Source organism: Antrostomus carolinensis, unplaced genomic scaffold (assembly GCF_000700745.2).
Source record: "Antrostomus carolinensis isolate BGI_N321 unplaced genomic scaffold, ASM70074v2 scaffold9893, whole genome shotgun sequence".
Lineage (NCBI taxonomy): Eukaryota > Metazoa > Chordata > Aves > Caprimulgiformes > Caprimulgidae > Antrostomus > Antrostomus carolinensis.
The window spans coordinates 1,057-22,336 of NW_010307251.1; the positions used below are offsets into that span (position 1 = coordinate 1,057).

The 21,280-nt window shown below is 44.2% G+C and overlaps 1 protein-coding gene across 1 annotated transcript in view; it reads right to left on the reverse strand.

The window, feature by feature from the left end:
* Positions 1 to 1,983: 1,983 nt before the first annotated feature.
* The window catches only part of UNC80 (unc-80 subunit of NALCN channel complex), a gene marked incomplete at its 5' end in the record, with an annotated part of 93,679 nt that continues 74,382 nt past the window's right edge, over positions 1,984 to 21,280 (reverse strand). The window contains 11 exons of the mRNA XM_029084350.1: positions 1,984 to 2,253; positions 3,419 to 3,651; positions 4,838 to 4,949; positions 5,396 to 5,477; positions 11,611 to 11,667; positions 13,714 to 13,852; positions 15,808 to 15,987; positions 16,873 to 17,038; positions 17,975 to 18,159; positions 19,642 to 19,848; positions 20,590 to 20,713. Of these exons, the coding sequence (XP_028940183.1) occupies positions 1,984 to 2,253; positions 3,419 to 3,651; positions 4,838 to 4,949; positions 5,396 to 5,477; positions 11,611 to 11,667; positions 13,714 to 13,852; positions 15,808 to 15,987; positions 16,873 to 17,038; positions 17,975 to 18,159; positions 19,642 to 19,848; positions 20,590 to 20,713 (1,755 nt within the window). The remainder of the gene's footprint in view (positions 2,254 to 3,418; positions 3,652 to 4,837; positions 4,950 to 5,395; positions 5,478 to 11,610; positions 11,668 to 13,713; positions 13,853 to 15,807; positions 15,988 to 16,872; positions 17,039 to 17,974; positions 18,160 to 19,641; positions 19,849 to 20,589; positions 20,714 to 21,280) is intronic.

Consider the following 21,280-nt stretch of genomic DNA (forward strand, 5'->3'; position numbering starts at 1 on the left):
ACCTAACCATCTCTCACCAAGCTGTGTACACTTTAAAGTTGCATTGGTGCACCACCTATATATATATATATATATATATGGTGATAAAGGTGGTGCACTATAAAAATAGTTGCCTTTTCAGCCCTGCTTTTCCCAAGAGGTGCTGAGAGTCTCCATCGCTCACCAGTGCAGTGGAAGCAGACACGCTCAACACTTGTGAGCCTGGGAGAAGGATGGCTTTTGCTACCTTCAGAGGTTCAGTGTGCATGAGTACCCCCCTCAGATCGCTGTGCACAGCCCATGTAACATTTGAGCGTTGGCAAATGTGGGGCAGCACAGGCTGAAACCTGCTGTCAGGTGTACGGTTTGTTTTCCACACAGCAGTGAAACCTGCATGCTGCACTACAGCAGCGAGGCAGTCACCGGTATGGCAGTATTTTAAACAGCTGTTTCAGAGCTGTTGAAGAGAGATGCGCATCCCTTCTTTGGAGATGGATAGGAGGATATTGTTCTGTCTCCTCAGTAAGGCTGTTTTATAATGTGTACGTCCAAATTGCAAGTCCTCAGGAGCCAAACTGTTAATTAGCACATTTTATAGACTCCCAGGATGATCTAAAACATCTTCCTCTGCACAATAATGCCACGATTATAAACTCTAGTTCTTCTAACGTAAGCTGGAAAAGGCAGTATATGATTCCCAAAGCACAGGGTAACTTTGGGTGTTGCTTATGATTTCATGGTTTGTTTCACAGCTGTTTTGCAGTTTGCCCGTAAACAGCTAATGGCTAAATTCACATTTCAGTGTAATTCCATGATGCTGCAGCATAGTCCATAACTCAGCTGTGACTTCAGCTGATCCCCCACGGGGATCTCCATCTACGTATAAATGTTACATATATATATCTCTCTCTCTCTCTAATACTTGCAGCCATGAACACTATGTACATAAAATGGAACCTTTTTAAATACAATCTCAACATGCCAAAAATAGATTCTTTCATCAAGTCTCTGCCCTGCAATATCAATTTTTTGTTTATAATGTACATATATATTTATATTTTTATATATAGGAACATGAAAATACCGTATATAAATATTTACGTTAAATCCCTATACCTAAGTACATACGGCAGCATCAGTGGAGCAGTTGCTAGGTACCGGGAGGTCCACACATTCCAGATGCAGTTTCTTGGGAGTTTTTTTTAAGCTGTGGAGATGAATTAATTGGTACATTTAAGCAGGACAGCGTGGGCTATTTATACCATCTGCAGACCACTCACCCCCTGCCCATCTATATCTGTGCACAGCACGTGTACTCCGTCTTACGGTATGTACCGTATTTAGTTTTACAGAGCAAATATTTTTGTAGCACAAGGGCAATATCTTACAGAGTGGAATGAAACCAATAGACAAAAGTAAACTCAACTAAAGTCTGCAGTGCCAAAAAAAAAAAAAAAAAAGAAAGAAAGAAATTGCTCCATGGTGCTTATCATTGCTCTGCAAGTTAGAAACAATGGTCCCAGGCTTGTGAAAATCAAGCTTTAGACTGGTATCTTTTGTTAGTACCAGTCAGTACCAAGGTGTAAGAGCCTTGGATTCAGCTGCTATATAACCCTCCTCAAAAAAGCTACAAAAATAAATCTTGGGCACAATCTCAAAAGAGGTTTCTCTTCCCTATCTCCCACAGTACAACAACCCGCTCACACCCAGCGAGGCTGCTGATCACAGTACATGGCTGCCAGATCAAGGTTTTATGGACCACATATGTGCCCACGCACCCCGACCCTGAGAATTTCCTAAAAATTCTCTGCTCCTGCGGTCTTGCCCTGACCTGAAACAGATTTCACAAACAGAAATTTGCCAGTCTACAGCAACTGGCTGTTAGCTATTTTCTGCTTTCGAATAATAAAGTGCTCTTGTTTTAATTAGTTACTAGTTACCAGGGAACTCAAAGGATAAGGTACACTTTCTCTTCCTCCTCCCACTACTGCACTTCCCCAAGAGTTAAACATGAGATTCATCTAGATCAACGTCAGTCTCCCCAAGCTCCACGTGCGTGAAGCTGAAGTGAGTGGCCAGCAAGGGGTTCTCCATCCCATTGTCCTCACTGATGTGAAGGACAGTGTCCCCATGGTGCAGCAAGCTGGTGGTCTCGAGGCCAGCGTAGTCCTCGGTGTCAGAGAGCTGCGTGGGTGGGGTGCTTTGTGCTGCTGTTGGCCGCGACTCCAAGCCCTCCTCTTTCTCCTTCTCCTTCTCAGCAGAAAGGGCCTCGCTCTGCAGTGGAGAAGACCCAGTGGTCAGGCTCAGAGAAAGTGAGAGGGAGAGTGGGGGGGAAAAGCAAGGGAACATCTATAAAATATTTTCTCATCCGGAAATACTTTTTACCATAAAGGGCCAGGCACTTGCAGATTATAAATGCCTAAAATTTTTCCCTAATAATGACATATTTTGCTGGTGAATCAAGTTGGTAGCAATTATCAGAACGGCTATCTGATTTCAGTTGTTAACACTTCCTCATTTCATTTTTTTTGGTGTATTCTCAAGACATTTGTTCGTGGCAAAGGACATATATAAAGGACATGGCAAAGGACAGATATATAAATATCTGAAATGTGGGGGCCAAATGGATGGGGCCGGGCTCTTTTCAGTGGTGGCCAGTGACAGGACACGGGGCAATGGGCACAAACTGGAACACCAGATGTTCCAGACAAACTTAAGGAAAAGCTTCTTTACTGTGAGGGTGCCAGAGAACTGGAACAGGCTGCCCAGAGAGGTTGTGGAGTCTGCATCTCTGGAGATGTTCAAAACCCCCCTGGACGCTTTCCTGTGCAAACTGGTGTAGGAAAAAAACATGCTCGGTCAGGGGGTGTTGGACTGGATGATCTCCTGAGGTCCCCTCCAATCCCCACCATTCTGTGATAACCCTCAAAAGACATGAGATATTTGAGTGTATAAAAGTGATCTCAGTGTCACTGCTGTGTTGAAGTGATGACTGTAATTGTCTCTGCACTGTTCTCAGACACGGGAGAATGTTGGACAAGTGATTTCTTTTGAAATGTGATGCTTTTGCTAAAACAGTCCTGAGGGTTTGAAGGAGTCCTTCCTTAAAGATGCACTTCTCAGACAGCAAGCTGTAAAAACCTGTTGATGAAAACTCGCCCTGGTGAGCAGGTCCAGAAGGACTAGTATGTGTGACGGGAAGATGCAGGGAATACATTTGCAAATTAAGAATCATTGCATAGGTCTAGAAGTGAATGGTTTACAAAGCAGGGAGGTAAGGTGGACAGCAAACTCAGCCAGAAGAACAGACACACAGAGGAGTTTGCTGTCTTCACTCCCTCGCCAGCTTTCGTTACAGTGCTGTATTGTGTCAGGAAAAACCCGCAACTTGGATGAAGCAGCAGACAGACACACATGATAACACCATCAGTCACGTTACCTGGCCGCTGCTCTGGCTGTGGAGATCAGCTACAACGATGGCTGGTGAGGAAGTCAGCACAGGTTTACCTAGCGGCTCCTGCCTGCTGGTCACCGTGGGGCTGCCGTGGCCGGCGTACCTCGGCGCGGGCGGTGGGCCCTGCTGCTGGGCTGCTGGAGCCGACGGGTCCCCTGGGGAGGCTGCTGTTGTCTCAGGCTGGGCTTCAGTGAAAGTCACTGACTGCTTCTGCTCCGCTGAAGGGTACAAAGCCCAGAAAACTGAGTGTTAAAATACTACCATTTGGGAAGGAAAACACAACAAGGAAAGAGAGAGAATCCCTGGAGTTTTCACAACTAAGACAGGATTCATTATTGGTTCCATCTTTATAAGCTGTCTAATCGGAGTCTAATCTCAAATCCTTTTACCCTAGGCTTCCCCTAAAGCAACACCAAGTGCCAGGGGTCTCCTGAAGACTAGACCCTGCCTATCTTTTTTATGTCTTGGTGAAATAAATGCCACCCATAACATCTTTCTATCCCAGAAGAATATACTGAATTGAATTCCCATGTGAGTTAGACATTTCTGCCCTCAACTAAAAAAGGAAAACCGAGGTGCAAATATATAAGGGGATTGCCCAAGGTTTTGCAGGAAATCTGAGAAAAGAAAGAGGGCAACTGAATGCCCCCCCATTCCTGCAGACTGAGACCACTACCCACGAATAACAGAACAGCACAGGGTGAAGACAGCTTGACTAAAACTTAGCAGTGGAACTGATATCCCTGCTCCTGCTCTTAATTATTTGAGATCAACTTTAATGTTTCAAACATCTCCAGTAGTGCTGTTGCCCCAGCACAGTCCTGGCTGAGCGGTTAGAAACCCAGAGAGCTTGCCAGCAACCTCTGCTTTTCCAGGTGTTTCCTCCAAAGTTAACTGCTCGCTTCAGATGGTGCCGAATGCAGCACCCTGCTCTGCCGGGCAGTGCTGACTCCTGGAAACATACAGCATGGACTAGAACAGTCCAGTGTTCATTTCCATTCACTGCCCTTTCAGCTCTGCACTGCTAAGCTTACAAATGATGGGAAATTCCCTTCTTTCTGCTGCTTTCAATAGCAGCTTCAAAATTTGCACATCTGGGGGTTTTGGATAAGGCATCCTGAATAGAGGACACCTGTCCCCTAGATTCTCCACACTGACATGATAATCCACTGTCCATGTCCAGTTTCACCCTGAAAGCCTTTGGAGAAACTATCAAAGTGTTTTGAGGGGGTGATTTTCTGATTGGTTATCCACTTACTAGGAAAAAGGATAAAACTGCTGGAACTTCACTTTAATAGAGACTACTAACAACATACTAACTTTTCCTTTAAGCTGAGACAACAACATAGTATTTTCTGCTCTCAAAGATGAAGTGCTGGTTCTGGAGAAGCAGCAGTGCCTTACCGCTAGGTTTTGGTTTTGGCTGGATGCTCCGCCGCGTGGTTGAAAGTCGAGCTCCATGACGGCTACGAGGCTCAGTTTGAGTTTTCTGACGTGACAGCAGTGGCCGTCGAAGCTAAATGTTGGAAGAAAGAGTTAGGCTGATGTATGTTCATATATTACACAACTTCTCTCCTGTAAGAAAAACAGATCATCATTGTCTATTCCGCTAGATGTCCATTCACTCTGCAATGCAGACTGTATGACCAGAGGTTTTTTTGGTTTATTTTTGTGAGGTTTCTTGTGTGCTTTTTTTTTTTTTTTAAGAAAAAAAAAGCCTGCAGAGGAAAAGGTTGGAGAATTCAAAATAAAATGCAACCTCTCTCATAGGGGTTTGTCAGGCCTCACAGCAATGACTTGTGCTAAGGTCCCCGCTAACTCAATGGGCTGCACTAGTAAATCACAAATTAGGTAAAAGCGACATGTCACATCCACAAATCATTTCAGAAGAGCCACAGACAAGAAAAAGCAAACCAACTCAAACAGAAGGAGAGAAGGTTTGTTCCCTGCCCATGCTCTCACCTGCCGCAGGCCTCTCTTCCGCCCCAGGGGCTGCTGCAGAAGAAGGTTCTGCTGTCCCGGCTCGCTCTGCACGCTTGCCACCCTGTTAGATGTTGACAGCATTAGGCCAAGCACAGAAGCACACTGTATAACTAGTAGGTGTCCTGGCAATTGTGACTCAAATAAATACATAAATAAATAAACCAACCACTAATGGCACACTTCAAAGAGCAATACTGTCTTTGAAGGATGGGGGGACGTGTTTGTTGGGTGGTGGCTTCCGGGGCTTAGGAAAGGGTGGGAGGTGGAGTCATGGCAGGGCTTGGCCACGCACAGGTAGCATCCAAAGATAAATAACTGCAGATTTCAGTTTTCAGTCATTGATTGATGCATCCCACTGAGCAACACTCACTTCTGTGCATCCTTTGCCACATCAATAAAGGCACAAATATCAGCTTCCTAGCTCAAAAGCTTTCTTGTTTGCTTTTCCTTTTTCAAGGACAATGTTGTAAAAGCTATTTTTTTTTTTCCTCCCAAATAGACTCCACAGCCTCATCACAATTTTGTCATCTGGTTTTAATTTCAATTTAAGTCAACAAACAAAAAACAAACACAAAGTGACAAAGGATCCATTCACATAATGGATGCATGAGTTATGTGAACAAGGCCCCACACTCAACACTTGCAGCCTTAAGTCTTTTTGTGGCTAACAAACAAAAAAGACAAGTAAACGTAAATTTTGTATATATATATATATGTGTGTGTGTGTGTATATAAACACAGCTTTTTAGTTTGTAATATCTTGGCACAAAATATCTGAAAATCTGCAGTAAAAGAATCTTTAGCAATAAAACATACTCAGCTACATACCATCTCATTCTACCATTCTACTATTAATCTACTTAATATAAAAATACCACCCTCCCCTCATTTTTATCAAAGCACTGTATTCCCCCAAACAGCTAAAAATTGGTCATTTAGCAGACAGTGGTCACAGAACATTTTAACTGAATGAACCGTGTCTGAGAGACATATGGTTACAATAGCAACTAACATTTAAGATGGACTTCTTTTAAATCAGGCAGCTGCTTATTTGGGACAGACTGGAATCCACTGAGCCACATGTCCCATTTAAGCAACTTCCAGCTATATCTGGTGTGCACTGTTGAAGATTCAGTATTACAATCCATTTTGCCTTTGCCCTGCATTAATCTAAAGGAAAACATTCTTTTCTCTAGATGTTTTCCTTGGATCTTCCTGGAGGAGCTTACTACCACCAACAGAGTGAGGGTTTATTGCCTGACCTTACAGGAGAGGAGGAAGACGACCAACTTCAGGACGTGGTCAGACAAGACATGGAGGGTATCTGTGGAGAGGCTTAAAAAGTTCTGTCTCCTGAACAGCTCATTCTTTGCTTTGGCAGAAGTTATTGCCCTTGGAAGGTTTGGTGGAACAGAACATGAGAGCTTCCTGGTCTGCTTCAGGTCACAGTCTGGTTACCTGACCTGAAAGTCCTATTCCTTCCTCCTTTATCAGTTTAAACTAAAGCCAGACTTTTCACTAAACCATATGCGTGTGTTTCTGCCAGCTCTACTGGGGAGACAATGGGCAGCTTCAAGGAGAGAGATATCTTAAGACCCTGAAGCTCTTTCTCTTCTGATTGTCTGACCACAGCCTAATAATCCTAGGCATGCCCTCAGCAATCTCACCACAGCTGCAGTGGTTTGGAAAAAAAGGAAAAGCTTCTGCAAGCTCAAAACAAGAACAAACAAGATAGTCCTTTTCTCCCTCAGACAGCTTTTCCAAATGAGATCACCAGTCTCTGGAACATATTTTCCATCTTTTACGTAGGATATCGACATGATTTACATACAAAGCATCCTAAACAGCATGCAAACACCCGCTTATGAATAAGCAGAGTCCTCAAAGTTACTTCCTGTTAGTGGGACTGTGTTCTTGACCCAGACAATGACTGCAGCACATATGACTGGTAGGTCCAGAAGCAACACATCACTCCTTGTTAAAGCAAAGAGACTGTGCTGAAATTAGTCTTTAGATTTGTGGTGCAGTCTACCTGAAATTATAGCTTGTAGAATTTTCTTTATCTTCTGTCTCTAGGATTACATAAAAACTTATTCCTCTGTATTTTAAAAAGGTTTTCATGTAGTTACCAGTATGTGAATTAATTAGGAATTTGCTGGAGAAGGTATTGAAAAAATAATTTTCTATTGGACTAGTTTTTGAGAATAGTGTTAAAATTTCTGATGAAGGAACAGGAACTCTTAGTTATATGACTGAGGAGACATAAATGTCTGTAGCAGAAAGACTACAATTATATTCAGTACAAAACACTGTTTATAGTGGTGAAACAAACTAATTTAACATACATCATGAAAGCACTTTGAAAAAGTCATTAGATAAAGGAAGTTCATGGACCACATGAGGGCACAGAGACTAGACATGAGTTAAAAAACGATTCCCGTGGAGTGATCTGTGCGCTGAGGACAAACAATAGGTGAGCAAAAGAAAGGCTGGAGTTTGTGTCTTCCTGCTGGGGTCTGGGATTTTCAGCCTGGCTTATAAGTGAAATGAGTTTAGTGAGCTGGTGGATGTTTATTTCCAGTACTGATTCATTAGACAAATTAGTATAATTTGGGATGATCTTATGAGCTGAAATTGCAGATAGCTATTGCAGACAAATGGTGGATCCCAGAGCAGCCAAGTTTTGCAGAGTTGCCTGCACACAGCACAGCCCTGCTGTGGCTTGTCTTTTGGTCTTCTATCCCCAAATTTTGGAGAAGGGAAGAAAAGACAGAGACAATAATAAAGACCAGAAATTTCGTATGAGTGACTGAATTTTCAGATATAACCTTTCACTTCACGAGGGTTTGTGAGGGTTTCTTTTCACATCAAACAGCAGCACTACTGATCTTGTTTCCGTGAAAATTAGTGTGGCAGGCAGACTGTTGGCTCTGTGTCGCTCTCCCTCCCTCCTTTTCTGTCTCTCCTTGTTTACCAGACCTGACCAGGAGTATACTGTTTTTCCAGCAGCCCGTGGGACCCAATCAAGGAACACTGAATCAAATGCCATTTCAGCTGACAGTACGTTTCCCTCCTGTGGCAATGTGATCGATAAGAAGGGTTTTTCTGCACTGCATAAGCCAGATTTATTTGGGAATAACAAACTAGAAGTTTTTCCTGCCCAACACAAAGATGCTCTGTCACTCTCTGAGTATCTCTGTCAGGGGTTTTATCTGCACAATAATGTTACTCCCATTACATAGTCAAGGGCAGAGACAAGTGAGCAAAAGATCAAACCAACCCAACTTTGTGAAAGCATGCTGCCAGCACTACAAGAAATGACAGCCAGTGCACTCACACAGTGGGGGCTAAAAGAAACTTTGTCAGGTTGGCAATTATAATAAGCGATGCTCATGAATTACAAGAAACCATGCAGCCAAAAAAAAAGAAAAGAAGAAAGAACAAAGAAGAAAAAGCAGAGACAAAGGAAGCAAGGAGTTTAAGTAGCTATTAAAAAGATGTATGTGCTTGCCACGCCATTGTGGTAAACATACACACTTTGCGTCCTGAGACATCTGAATGAGAGGGTTAGTGGACAAAGGCCAGTGGAGAATGGGTTAAAATGTAGATGAACTCCAGCTCTTGTATTCCCAGACACATCCTAGCCCAGTTAAGTGTTAGATCTGCTACCCTAGCCCTGGCAATGTGAATTCACTCAGATTTTCCCCATTAGGCACCATTAAGCTAAGACAGGCATAATGACAAACATTAAAGGGAAATGTGTTTGTAGAACAGATTTCCATTACAGTGAGTTCTCATTCTTTTTCCTTTCTGATTCGTGAAAATATCCTCTCCTCTCAGATTATAACCACAGCAAATCACAATGCTGGACACATATGCTCCTCAGCCCTGTACCCCATGCTATCTGTTTCCTTATGAGCACTTAAATGCCATCCCCTTCCTGTCCTCCCTGCTTTTCTACATGGCTGGCTGCAATTGCTATTGAACAAAGGGAAACAGACTTTATTCCCTTTTGTGTTTGTCACTGTTTAATTTATTTTAAACTCCTGCCTTCCATAAGGGTCTAGTCTCTGTATGATTTATTTCTTTATGTCAGTTATGACTAAACATCAGATTCAGAAGGCAATCCTAAACAGTTGTTATCATTCTGCTCCAGCCAAAATCAAGGTTATGTAAGAAAAACTCAAGCCTGCTTTATTCAAAACTAATGTTCCTGAATACAAAAACACATTAATTCTGTCCTATGATCCCCACAGCACAAGAAGCTCCTACAATGTCTGCTTTATTACTTCTGTCCTTTAGAGGAGGAATCCAATTTGCACATTTAACAATGCAGTTGAAACATCTTATCTTCCTCAGAGAACTCCAGCCTAGGCTTTTAATAAAAATTTGCAGTATTTCCCTGTCTTTCTAAGGCTTTGCAGCCCTGATGTCCCTCCTTCAGATGTAGTGCCTGCTCCTTGAAAAGAATAATAAACCTCAACAGAACTGACTCCCAAGTACATCTGTTGACCTTTTTGCCTAAGGAAATCTCTGTACCATAGAGCAAGGTGGAAGATAGTGTTCCGGTCCCTAGCAAAAATTGGTGTGACAGATATTAGTAGGAACCCACTGTACAGCTGATTACATTTCAGGGTTCAAAATAAATTATTGCATTTGAACTGATCTGTTGACTTAGCTCTCTCATATTCCTGAGCCTCACCACTGTCATTAGGAGTGACTCCCCCCTACTTTACAAGATCAAAACATTTCAAATTCAACACTGGTGTAACCCGGTATCAAGTCATTGTGGCTTCCACTCAGATACGGACCTTCTCCTTCATCATCCTCCTCAACTGTAGTGAGTTTTTAGCTCTACTTAAGGGATGGCACTTAACTTTTTTGGTTGAATGACTCCTGTTCTCTTTAGGCTCCAAAACACACTCAGGTGACCATGCAATCCATTTTGCTTTGTCACAAAACCAGATAACAATATTCCTGTCTCTGTCAACAAGCCCCTGTCTTTTCCTAAGGCCACTCCTACAGTAGCACCAATTAGAGACCGATCTGCCAAAGCAGGATTCATGCACACGAAGGACACTGTGAATCATGGGCTGATCTCAGTGACACCACCAATGATAAACTCTCCATTTGTCAGCTGAGAAGAATGAGTAAATGAACAAAGCAGCCTGTCCCCACCCCGAAAAGCCACTCCTGACATCTAAAACCAAACTCACGAAATAAAACCCATTCACACAAATGCCTCTCAACATATCCACATCTTCAGCCGGTGTGGTAAAGTAATAAATAGTGTGTTACCCTCCATGTTGCCAAGGTAAGGGGCCATATTCTTCTGGAAGGAAACAGAAATGCTCTTGGGACTAATGACAGCTCTCTGACCTCACGAGGATGAGTTGAGAGGGGCGAGCACGGCGGCAGGACAGTAAGGATGATTGACAGGACTGAGCTGGCCGTTAAAGGTGCAGACCTCCCTTCTAAGCTCACTCCTGACCCATCTGACAGGCAGGACCGTAACAGTGTTTGCACACAAACTCCCCTGTGCACGGGTAATGGGGAACAGCTAGACCTCAACTCCTGCACTGACAGGGCAATTTTAAATATGTATTAATGGTGTTCACCTGCAAGCTTTCCAAGGTCTCATTTGAGAACTGGAAACACTTTGTAAAAATAACGAGAATTACTGTAAAGCATCCGCAGAGAACTATGTTCCACGGGAGTTATCATAATTAGTTTTATTAGTGAATGTTAAAGAACACAGCTTGATATTGTTATTAAGTCTTTTCTGGGGACAGCATTGTGAGATGAATGGAAAAACAGATGTCTCTGTTTTATATAAGCCTCCAGACTAATGCTTATAACAGGCTACAGCTAATGCCTTGTGGATAATCTTTCTCATGCCTTTCAAGAAATTGCTAAACAAGGGGAAAACCCTGAGGCTAGCCAGCCAGACCACTATCTCACTTGCTACATCTTTTTCTTTCCCCTTCCCCTTAGCCTCCTCAAAGTTATTGGCAATCAAAGCTGAAAACTGAAGGTGGGTTGCTACACCTTTGACTTGCAGGCCTGAATATCAATGAGCCACAAGAGACAGAGATGGAAAGAGCGACAAAAGGTGAAGGGAAGAGACAGAGGAGATTGGAAACGGCTCGTTTCCCAGCACACACACTGACAGACAGGTAGTGTTAACACTGTACCTAGAGAGGTTGCCCTCAGTGGCCAGGCTCGGGGAGTCATCGAGGACATTAGGTTCACTGCAGGAGGGGCAGGGGGATTAAGAATTTAAAAAAAAGGAAAGAAAATGCAAAAAGCATGCGATTGTCTCTATTTTCAAGGGAAAAAATATCAACGGAATAAAAAAAAGTAAAAAAAGGACGGTAACATTAACTGGTCTCGCACGCTCAACAGCACATATATGACTCAGAGGCGCTGAAAGAACATCTGATAACAGCATCAGTCTTCAGAGGGAGTTTACACTACATGGAGACTTCTACATCTCTGCTGACAACTGGGGAGCTGAGAAGTTTGGTAGGATGTGTTTCCATGAGAAATAAGGGCAGGAAAATGTTTTCAAAGACGTTTTCCTGCAGCATTTTTCGTTTATTTTGTTTCTATTTACTTCCAGCTTCATAGAAAGCTTTTTTCTTCCCCCTTCCCCATGAGCCACTTCTTCCTGAGGGAGGGCTAATCTATCTCTCACAAGCTACAGACCACTCTCCTTCTGGTACGACTCTAAGGACACAAACATCTGGAAAACAAGGTCTTGTAGTGCACTGAGACTGTAAGTAAACAGCTGGCGTGGATCCTGGCAAACAAGTACACAATCACATTGCTTTTCTACATTTCAGCCATTCGGGCAGGAGCAGCCCTCTCAGCCCATAGGAAAAACATGAAAGAAAGAAAGCAGTCTGCTGGGCTACCAGCAGGAAAGCAATAATAATATTACTTAACATTAATTAGTTTACATTAGTGAGGCAGTCTGAAAGCCCAGAGACCAACCATAACTAAAAAGGGCATGTTGTTGTGGACTATGATTATGCTTGCTGTGCTTGTGCTTTCCCTAAGCGATTCTCCTGGTGTACCATGTACTTAAAAAGCAGAGAGCAAAGCTCTGTTGTAATTAAAGTCTTTTTTTTTTTTCTCAGCATCACCATGACTTGGGATTGCACAAAGCAAACATTGCTATCAGTCAACTGTGACTCTTATGAAGTTTATGCACTGAAGATGGTAGTGAAAGACTGAGGAAAATGTAGTCTTGCATATTAAATTTTCAAGAAACAAAGGGTCTGAATCAATTGAGTTCAAAAGTCAAATGAGTTCCTGTAAGCCCTTTTGTGAAAACTCCCAGATAAAAATCTGTGTAACTTCTCTCCTGTAAATCACCTCTCCTGTCTCTACTGGTATGTACCACAGCTGTTAGTTTTCCTTCATATATCAAGGTTATTTCTTTAATTCCAAGCAAGATTGGGGAGGGAACAATGTTGTTTGATTTTACAAGGCTGGTCAAGAGATAATGTAGAATTTATTGTTTAAAGGTTCAAAGGAAATAACATAAATTAATCTGTCCATTGTCAGATATCCTTGGATGACTATGTTGCAGACAAATAAAACAATTAACATTGCTTACTTAGAAAAAAAATAACGTTTAAATGCAAAACTTCTCTCTCCATTTTCTGAAGATGTACATTTCCCAAATTTCAATCTCTTTCTCACCACTCCATTTTAACCAGGAATAAGACATTCAAAGTTATTTCTATTTACAAGTATATTTCTGGTTTTAAACAGTATCAAACCCCATCTTTGAACTTAACATTCAGTTTCTGTGATGAGCTAGTTACTGTTCTAGGAAGGACAAAGACTACATGGAAGAAAACAAAGTAAATCAAACAGGATGCCTCTGCCTCTCTCTCAGCTTCTCGGGATTCCTCCCCACTCCCTACACAGATTGTGTATGATCCCCTGGTTCAATGCATAACCCCAAAATCATGTGTTTTCCTTTTGCTATCCATGATAGCAGCAGAGGCAATTAACAGTGCTGAGGGTTTCTGAAACTGTTTAAGAGGAAGGTTTCTATGGATCACAGTTTGTTCTTATGGACCTAACACAACACAGAACATCCTGCAAAATCTTTATTTCCAACCCTGCCCCCTTGGTCCAATACTATTTCAGGATGGGTAAATTTAGCATCACTATTCTGGCACTGATCCTGCTATCTCACATCTCTGATGTACACATAGTATACCTGTGCCATTTCTGCTCTGGTGAATATAATGGGAAAGGTGAAAAGCCCATGTTGTTACCTTTGGCTGGGTAACATGCCCACCTCGGCCTGAGGTGCAGACATGCTGGAGAGATGGCTGGAGAACCGCCTCCTCCCAATGGCACCCATAAGGTATGCTTCTTGTTCACTTACCACACTGGGCATGCTCAAGGAGTCATCTAGAAAGAAAGAAAAAACAGGAAAGGAGAGGAAACAACCACCCCAAATCCACCTACATATTTACAGTTGTCAAGAGATAACAAGATCCCAAAGGTGTACCCAGCATTTACTTACCAAGACCCCAAGCCTGCAAATTTGAACACTTCCATTGGATTTTACAGTCACAGTTCAGAAAGACATATGCATAAACCCCAGCAGACATGGGGCAGGGATTTATGTATGCTTTCAGCTTATATGGCCCTCAGAAAAACTTGTTTGGGGAATTCAGCTTCCACTAGGGCTTAATTCCTGTGATTAATAAATTGTTTGTTAATATACAGTGTTTTCTGGCACTAAAGTTCTAACTGGACATTTTGCTGGTTGAAATAAACTGCTGCTACAATACAGCAAAGCACTGTTAGAAAAGATAAAATACATAACAGCAAAATGCAGAACTGATGCCCTTTAACACCCTTTGGGACATGCATTTTAAAATGTCACTGAAAAAATTGGATGAATTTACTCAAATACATCATACTGCAACCAAATTATGCAGACAGTTGGATTGTGATTAAGATTGCTTGAAATTTTCAGTGCTGTTTAAAATTATATAAAGCACCTGGAAAAAAATGACTGTTGTGGTTTTTACCCCAACAACTTCTAATTACAAATAAACAAATAAAACAAAGGGGAAGTTTTGTGTAATTTTCCCATTTCTTTTTGAGCCTTTCCAATTTTGATACACTGAAATATTTTATGGCAGCATTAAGCCAAGGCAGGGCTGAAGTAATACTGCCACAAGCAAATAGGAAGATAGCACTCATCGTTCCACACAGTGGCTCATAATTAATCTGAGGCTGAAACACAGTGAGTATCTGAGCAATGTATCAGCAGTACAATACTGGGTGGATTGCACAGTGTTTAGTGATGAGTCCAGCTAAAATAAAGTTGGGATGAGCATGGAAATTTTCAGGCTAACTGTTCTTTCCCAAAAGGCAATTCTGCCATAACTGCACAGGCCGTTCTTTTAAGCCTGTTTTTCACCCCTTTTGTTTAATGTCTTTGGGGAACAGTCAGCAGTCTTCAAATACAGAAGTGAAGCACCTGAGTTTCAGGCATTGAGGCACCAGAAGACAATATCCCTGCTAAAGGAGGGGAAAGCCCAAGCCTGATGACATATGAGCAGAGTTTTCTACCCTGGCTTTCAGTGATGGACAACTCAGAAGCAGATGGACAGCTCAGAAGCAGAGAGAAGGCAAAATTCCAAGAATAACATGAAACTCAGCTGAAATGATGAAGCAACATTCAGGTCATTGCAAATTAGTTCCCAAAAGATTCACCATCCCATTCCTTACAAACTGGCACCAGAAAGCCTGGCATCCCCAGAACCTGCCAGCTGCCCAAAAGGGAGATCAAGCTTTTGTTGTCAGTAGGTTTAAGTCTTAATTTCCTCTTTGATAATCGAGTGACACAAGCACACAGACATTCCACCCTGCAGACAGCCACAGCTGGATCCCATGCAGCACAAGGACAACATATTTCACGTTGGAGCATCTGGACAGAAGCGATGAGCAGGAAGTACAAAGTTCCTGCAGGAGCAGGATCCTAACTACAGAGCCAGCCACAGTCTGTGCCTACTGTCATAAGGAAGGTCAAAGAGAGGACTGATTGCCAAATGCCTTGTCAGCACTGTGAGGATTGCAGGTCAGCCCTGGTCTCACACACTAAAAATCTGCCTGTGCCCTTCCCTTTTCCCTACCCAGAGCTAAGGAGGGAATGAGGAGGTATGTAATGACCCAAGTGCTAACACCATGAACTGGGCAGAAACCACACCAGTTTCTCAGCCTCGTGTGCCTGTGGGCCTTTTGTTCACATGAGGACAGGGACAACTGTCTTCCCCACTCAGTCATCCTCTGGGACATAAAAAAAACCCATCTTCAGTGTTGGGGCTTAGCTCAAATTGGTTGCCACGTACTTTCTTCATCCTCCTCATCTGTGCGGCTCAGCGTATCCTGTGAGGCCTGTTGGGAAGGCTCGCTGTCCTGCTCCCAGACTGTCCCAGTGCCAGTGTTGGAGCGGGACATGGTGGCCAAGCTCAGGCGGTAAGCAGAGGTGGAGGTGCCCACGGTGCTGACAGATGTCTTCCCTTGGTAAGCTGTGCAAGAGTGGGAAAACCAAACCCAAGTCAGTGATGGCACTGGAAAGCAGTAACCAGCCAAGCATTCCTGTCATGTCGGGCACCTGATTCTGCCCGGAGTAGTGGGGCAGGGGTTGGCAGAGATGATAAAACAGACACATCTGCCCTGGCTCACCCTACCTCTCCCAAATCTCCATTTTCCTCGGGCAATCTGATTTTCTCTCTCAACCTTAGAGACATATTTTCCAGATCAGCTTCAACACTTAGGAACAAGGCAAATTATTACCAAGGAAAAAAAGGCTGAGTTATTTTCTTTTGAATTTGTTTTCCTTTCTTAAGAACAAAGCCCATAAAATCTCTTGCCATGTGTAAGCAGTGGCTGCCATCTCGTGGCAACAAGGGTGACTGTTCCATGAGAAAAGTGTCCCCTCATGCAAGAGAGCTCAGTGCACCGCAAGCTTGGGGACCTGATCCAGACCTTGCTGGTAACAGTAGAGAAAATAAAAAAGAGACCAAGGGGAGAAGGGAGGAGACATCTGCTGCTGACAAACAGACATCCATTTCTACATGAGTAGCTTCAGATTTACAGAGACGTAGGCAGCGGCTTGCTGGGCTGTGGGCTGGGGCTGCACAAACCAGCTGTGACAGAGAGAGGCAGCTGCTGGGAAATGGGACACAGACTTAGTGGGAAAAAATGGGCAAAACAAGGTGCATTTCACAACTAACCTGGACTTCTGTTGGCTGTCCAGTGGTGGGCTGGGCATAGGGCCTGATCCAGGGACAGGCTGTCGGGGTGTGGGTGGATTACCCCATCCCTTTCCTAGGCAGCAGGCAGGTCTGCCTCGCAAGTTAATTTACAGGTGAGCCAGCTGGCCAGATTGGGCTGTCCCCTCTCCTCCTTACCAGATCCGCTGTGCACTGCCTCCTTCAGGATCTTCAGCTCGTTATTGAATTCGGCAATGAGGGAGCTCTTGCAGAGCGGGCGCGGTATGAACCGTCTCTCCAGCTGGTCGGCAATGTGCTGTCGGGCAGTCAGCTCCTCGTGGTTCTCAGCCGGCTGGGCCAGCAGCTGAAAAACAGGGAAACGTTAGCATTGCAGGGAAGTGATGGCCAGGGAACTGAGACTGGTCTCCAGACCAGCCTGAGCCTGCAGCCAGCAGACTGCCCTCCTTGTAGGCATGAAGTTTTGACTCCAGCTATGACGTTTCCACCTATCTTGCAGGGACAACCTTATATGTGACTGAACAGGTATCAAAACCTCACTGACACTGGTACATGGGGATGAGGGCTTCCTTATGCTAAGCTCTACCCCTTAGACATGAGACAGCTCCTTCCTCCGAGATGATTTAGTCTGTCTTAGTGGCAAGACACAGTAGGCTAAATAAGGTGGAGTACCATGTGCTAGCCTACCTGGTCAGCAGGGAAGAGCCCTGATTAGCTTAAGCCCTGGCCACCTCAGCCTAGCAGCTGTCTGTCCATCCGCAGGAGCCTTGTCAGAATCTTCACTGAAAAAATGTAAAGTGGAGTGGTCCTTCCTGACCACCTGACCACTGTTAGCTGTATTGCCCGGCTCTGTACAGAAGAGAGACTTCTGGAAGATTTCTGCCAATCATGCTGTCCAGGACACATGCCAACCCCCTCCTAGGTTCAGAGCATCCACACTACTTCCAAGTGCTTTGAGTGTTTTTGTTGCAAAACTAAGCCCATGTGCAAACCCTCTTGGTCCAGCCTGATAGTACTCTCCCATCTAGGGGAACTAAGACTAGCTATACTCTGAGGCTTCGTGGATGACAGCTCCTGTATGATTGGACACACTTTAGTGCCATCTAGGAAAAAGCCTTGTGATTTAGTATCAAAGGGTTCACAGGCCTACTAACTTCTGAGAAGTCACTCTCTATGTGAACACCCAGTTCTTCCAGGAATTCCGTTTCTCTGTTCTCAGCAGGTGAATAAAGGATATCTTGCCCTCAGCCAGTGATCTAGCAGGAGCCAAAGCAACTGTTACCTTGCACTGGATGAAGGGCCGAAGGAGCACAAAGATAGGGATCCGTGTTCGTACGATGAAGTCGAGGAAATCCCACAGGGCCAGCCCTCCCACCTTCCGCAGTGCCATCTCTTTGACTTGCAGGCTCAGCCAGTACCACTGGCTGTCCAGTTGGCGTTCAAAGCAAACAAGGATCACCTTCAGGGCTACAGGGGAACACACACCAGCAAACAGCAGTCAGAGATGTTATCAGTGTCCCTTGCAAGCATTGAGGGGGGCATGGGGGGGGCATACCTACGCAGGCATGCATGCATGCACGTGCACATGCACACCCACACACCTCAGAGTCACAACTGTCTTCTCTAATAGCCTCCAAATGCTGCAGGGAAGGGCAGCAACCTTCTCATAATAAAGGCCTCAGGGCCAGGGCTGAGAGTCCCTTTTCCAGAGAAATTTTCCTACTTCACACCTAAATTCCTCTGTATTTTCTTGCGCTAGCTTCCCCTTTCCCTCCCTGCAGAGCTCTTTTGCCTCCAAAGCAGCTCAGGGGTTGAATGCAGCCCTAGCTGATCAGACAACCTCAAATATCTTGATCAAGCATATCCACACAAAGAGTCACCCTGTGAGCACAATAACCTCCAGGTTATTTATGGGGTAATGAAAAGAACTTCTCTAGCAGTGCAGCTGCACGAGTCATGGCCAAACTGTAATCTAAACAAAAATATGGTCCAGTAAGCCAAGGGCCATAATTCACAGGAGCACTGCTTTACAAAGGGGGATGAACAACAATGAGGTTCAAAACAATGCTCTATATTAAAGTGGGCAGTGACCAACGGTTAGCTCACAGGAGAGACAGGGAAACTTGCCCTTTCCATGCTCCCCTGCTCTGGAACAAACAGGGAGGAATTGTTGGGGGAAGGCTGATTTCTCTTTCTTGAAGGGATGGTTAAGACATCTCAGCTATTACACATCTGTATCCAGGTTTGTTGGGGTGCTGGACTAAATGAGTGGTGAATGTTTCATCAGTTCTACCCCACTTCTCAGCTATGGGTTAAGAAAGACCTGCATATAAGTCTTTGGGTAAATGTCCTCACAAAGTCAGAAACAGAGAAGCTGTGTGAAGGACTGAGAGCTTTGAGACAAAACTCTCCTCATGTAGCCCTGATAATCTGCACTGCTGCTGCCTCTCCAGTTTGATTATTTTTTCTTTCCTTTCACCTGTGGGTCATACATGAGAAAATAGAGTACTACCTTGCAGCAGTATACAGTGAGCAGAGGGAATATCAGTCAGTAAGGGCCATGTGAGCACAGGGCCAGCAGGCAGACAGATTGCATCACATTTCACTCTAGTCAGCCAAGGGCCAGTGCAGCTGTGATATTAGGGGCTGCCAGGCAGTCTGACTTGCCTTTTGTGGCTTCATGGCTATATTCAGGCAGTATGAAAACTGAGCGACTTCTAGCTGTGCTGCAACCTCCTCCAGCTGCAGTGCAGACTCTGCTCACGTTGCAATACATTCCAGAGATACTTCACACTCTGGCCTGGCCCCTTGTTCAGGACAAGACCTAAAGTAGCTCTAAAGAGCTCAAACCTGCCTGAGATGGTTTTCTTTGGTGCTATCTATAGTCTTGAACACCCCATTTTATCTCTAACTCTTCTAAGAGGTGAGCAGAAACCATCACTCACTCACCCAGGTAGGCAGCCTGGCTGGTGGACTCTGCAAGCCCTTCCCGCCGCAGGTCCTTCCCTGCATCCCCTGGGGTGGAGCAATGGGCAGGGGAGCTCTCCAGCATAAAATTCTTGCTGCGGGAAGTGCTGATGATGCGAGGCGGCAGGAGGATATTGGTAACAGTCTGGAGCAGCAGCATGACTTCAGGCTGCTCCAGCCACGGACTGTCTGAGATGCATTGGGAGGGGAGAGAGAGAGAAAGGTCAGGCTACATTCCATCAAAGACACCCAAAAGATCCAGACCCTGTTCAGTTCCAAAATGGAGTGCAATCTCCAATGTCCCCTAAGCCAAAACTCCGTCCCCCACACCTTGTTACTCCTGCTGCTTCTCCTCCTGCAAGCAAAGGCAAAGTTTATTTTAGCACCAACACAAACACACACAAACACAGAGCTACACAGCACAAAGACACATCCCGTTCAGTGGTCTCATAATCTCACTTCCTTTTGATGTTCCCCTCGCCCTTTACTCTTTGCTTTCATTTAGGGATTTACCAGTGATCACCCTCTATAGAAAGCAAGGAGCAGGACTTGTGCCAGACAAGTGGCATGGGTTGGGCAGACTGTCATCCACGGGAGCACACAATTTCTGTGACCTCTGCTCCCCTCTGTGGCTTCTGCTACAACAGATTTGTCTTGCCCTGCACTCCCGTTTCAAAAGAAGGAGCACATCTGTGTAAGACCTGACTCAAGAACCATGGCACAGCTGAAACAAAGAGAAGAAACAACAACAACTTCTCCCAGTGGGCCTCTTTTCAGTCTTGGACCCAAAGGGCACTTAGCTGACACACTGCCAGTGACAGAAATACAAATTAAAAAATAAAAATTAAAAAATCAACAGAGAGCAGGGAAAGTGCAAACATCGGTTGGCAGAAAAGGGGAGAAAAATTCTTTCTGTTAAATTAGTCAGACCTTTGCTTCCAGATCCTACTGTGAGCACAAATGGAATCAGTAGGTTTAAAAGCATTCCTTCCCTTCTTTCCTGATTGGTGAATGGGGAGACGACATGGCTTAGGGGGAAATCTTCTTTCAAAGCCTGTGCAGTAATAATAAGAAAGGATTAAACGATTTCATCAGCAGATCACGCACACAAGTTACTGCAGGGAATGACGATCCCACGGGCACCCTGTTTACACAGTACAACACTGGCATTGGTGTCCTCTTTGAATTAGAAGCCCTGAGACCACTTCGTCAGCAGTAAATGGAATTCACAGAGTAACATAGGTGTCACCTGCTCTTGTCATAGTCAAGAGGTAAGAAGCCCAGACTCCTAACTCACAGATATCATTAACAAAATCAGATGTGTCCCACAGGAGTCGGCTGAGTGTTAGTCCTAAACTCTGCACTGCTGTGAATGGCATCAGGATCTGACCTGGACTACAGGGAATAAAAAACTGAACAGAGGAAACTGCACAAATGACATGATCTAAATATTCTGTTGTCTGAACATGGAGGCCATTCCCAAACACATTTTTTTTTTCTGCCTCACTTTGTGCTGCCCTGTCATCCTCCCTAATGCAAAGAATGAACTCCTGAAAAATAAATGAAATGCACATCTACTTCTTGAAGCATAGTCAAGCCTAAATTGAAAGGTCGTTCATCT